The following is a 2,867-nucleotide window of genomic DNA, read 5'->3' on the forward strand; positions in this document are numbered from 1 at the left end:
GACACACTAGTTGTCCGAAATCTTCAATTGAGGAATTGAGATCTCTAAGTGAGACAGTATCCACTACATATATGTGTATGTTTGTTTGTCTATTTCATACTTTTTAAGTGAATAAATAAAAGTTCAATTTTAATTTTAAGCTTATTAGTCTGCCGGTCCAAAAGAGTCAGTGTCATAAATAGGAAAAGCTAATGGGTCCCAACTCGATTATTCAATTCTATGCGCAAAAGAATTAGGGTCCAAAGTTTAAGTGTGGAATGTAATTTCTTCACTTTCCGGTGTCATAGAAGCAGAAAATTTGGCCGGAGCATTCATTATGTCATAAATAGGAAAAGCTAATGGGTCCCAACTCCATTATTCAATTCTATGTGCAAAAGAACTAGCGTCCACATTTTACGTACGGAATGTAATTTTCTCACTTTCCGGTGTCATAGAAACGTGAAATTTGGCACGAGCATTGATTATGTCATAAATAGGAAAAGCTTATGGGTCCCAACTCGATTATTCAATTCTATGCGCAAAAGAATTAGCGTCAAAATTTTACATACATAATCTAAATCTCTCACTTCCCAAAGTCATAGAAACATGAAATTTGCCATAAGCATTGAATATGTCATAAATAGGAAAAGTTAATGGGTCCCAACTCGATTATTCAATTCTATGCGCAAAAGAACTAGCATCCAAATTTTACGTACGGAATCTAATTCTCTCACTTTCCGGTGTCATAGAAACATGAAATTTGGAACGGGCATTGATTATGTCATAAGTAGGAAAAGGTAATGGGTCCCAACTCGATTATTCAATTCAAAGTGCAAAAGAATTAGCGTCCAAATTTTACTCTAATTCTCTCACTTCCTGATGTCATTTTATATAAAGGAAATGTCGCATGGTTACTTCCACATGGTGTTTCCTGGGTAACGCAGAGAACTATGCAAAATGGTGAACATATGTTTTTCCGGTATCTCTAAAGTAACCACGACTTCATAAGATTTTCCGTGTAGACACCAGATAAACACCAGTACCAAATTAACTCGGGCGAAGCCAGGTATATTAGCTAGTTTTTATATATATAGATTAGCAGTGCTGTATGCTTTCTATCAGGACTGCAGGAGTTAACCATTGTTCAGGCTCTCAGCCCAGCTGTAGGGTTAATAGTGATTACTCTCCTATTTAAGCTGGCCTTGGCAACTTCCTCCTTGCTAGAGTATTGATGTTGTTTGTCTCCAGTTCCCTGCAAGTCATTCTGATATTGATCTACTGTGCACCAACCCTGGACCTGGGACTACTCCAGGAGGTAGCGGCCTGCTCGGTTTTCTGCAGTGGAGGCCAGATCCCTGTACAGGGGTTAAAGGGTGAGTACTAGGGAACCAGCAAAATACTGCCCTTAGGTTTAGCCCAAAGCCAGACTGGTTGGTTGGCACAGTGGGTCCACACTCACTGGTCATAAAAATAAGGATTATTGGTCTCTCTATCATATTGCTGAATTGCCTTATGGCAGGGGTTTATGCCATCCAGCTCTGACTAATGATACCAACATCTGGCTTTACTGCACTCAAAGTGGACTGGAGGATAAGCTAAACAGCGGTTATCACTAAGGTGTGACTCCCACCGATCAACTGTTAGGTAATGCCCGAAAACCACCTACAAACCATGTATAATACTAATAATAGCATACAAAATGAAATATTATTTATAGACACAATAGTATTAGAAAACGTTTATTTTTTTAATCAGTTTTACAAATGCAGCTTTCATATCATTGTTTCTCAGTGTGTAAATCATGGGATTTAACATCGGTGCGACAATTGCATAAAATACAGCAATCACTTTATCAGTGCCAGGTAGAGAACTCGATCTAGGTTTCATGTAGGAAGCCATTGCTGATCCATAAGCGATTGCCACAACCATCATATGAGATCCACATGTTGAAAAAGCCTTCCTCCGCCCGGATGATGATGCAATTTTTAAGATATTTACAATGATATTAACATAAGATGTTACAATAAAGGTTACAGGAATCAGGAGAAAAATTAAACCAGCAATAAAAATGAATAATTCAACAAGTATAATGTTCTCACACCCCAGTGACAATATTTCTAGCAATTCACATAAAAAGTGATTTATTTTGTTGTGCCCGCATAGGTCAACATTAAGTGTAAGAGTTACAAGAGAAGCAGACAGAAGGAATCCACTCATCCATATACCGACTGCCAGTCTAATACAGGCCATTCCACTGATAATGGTGGTGTAATGCAGTGGATAACATATAGCCACATAACGATCATAGGCCATAACAGCAAGCAGAACACATTCACATAATCCTAAAGACAGGGAAATATACATTTGTGCTACACATTCACCATAAGAGATGACTTTATCTACTGACAATAAATCCTTTAACGTTCTTGGTAGAGTTGAAGTAGAATAACCAAGATCCAGAAAAGACAGGTTGGAAAGGAAAAAATACATAGGATTGTGAAGTTTGACATCTGTCAAGACTAGAACAATGATGAGAAAGTTTCCAATTAAAATAATTGTATACGCTGATGTAAATGCAATAAAAAGTGCAACTTGTGTCTTTGGGTCACTGGAAAGTCCAAGAAGAATAAATTCTCTGAGTATTGTCTCATTTTTCCAAATCATTTTGAAAAAAACAAAAACAAAAAGGACTTGGTAACCTCTTTGGATAATTTGGCTTTGTCTGAAAATATTATTTATTAACCTTCAGGTTAGTTTTTTTTTTTTCTTTAAAGAAGACATAACTCATTCTTTGCCTGTTTTTCATTAACCCCTTAGTGACAGAGCTTTTTTGCTTTTTTCCATTTTTGTTTTTTCCTACTCCCTTTTAAAAAATCGTAGCTCCTTTA

At 36.9% G+C, this 2,867-nt stretch overlaps 1 protein-coding gene across 1 annotated transcript; it reads right to left on the reverse strand.

Annotated features, from left to right (window-relative positions):
* Positions 1-1,707: 1,707 nt before the first annotated feature.
* LOC136578050 (olfactory receptor 2B2-like) lies at positions 1,708-2,643 on the reverse strand. The gene has a single exon (XM_066577959.1). It carries the CDS (start codon positions 2,641-2,643, stop codon positions 1,708-1,710), a length of 936 nt encoding a protein of 311 aa, XP_066434056.1.
* Positions 2,644-2,867: the final 224 nt, after the last annotated feature.

The sequence above is a fragment of the Eleutherodactylus coqui genome, chromosome 8 (genome assembly GCF_035609145.1).
Source record: "Eleutherodactylus coqui strain aEleCoq1 chromosome 8, aEleCoq1.hap1, whole genome shotgun sequence".
NCBI classification, from domain to species: domain Eukaryota; kingdom Metazoa; phylum Chordata; class Amphibia; order Anura; family Eleutherodactylidae; genus Eleutherodactylus; species Eleutherodactylus coqui.

Coding starts and splice junctions, on each gene's coding strand:
- LOC136578050 (XM_066577959.1), bottom strand. CDS start 2,643: ATGATTTGGAAAAATGAGACAATACTCAGAGAATTTATTCTTCTTGGA.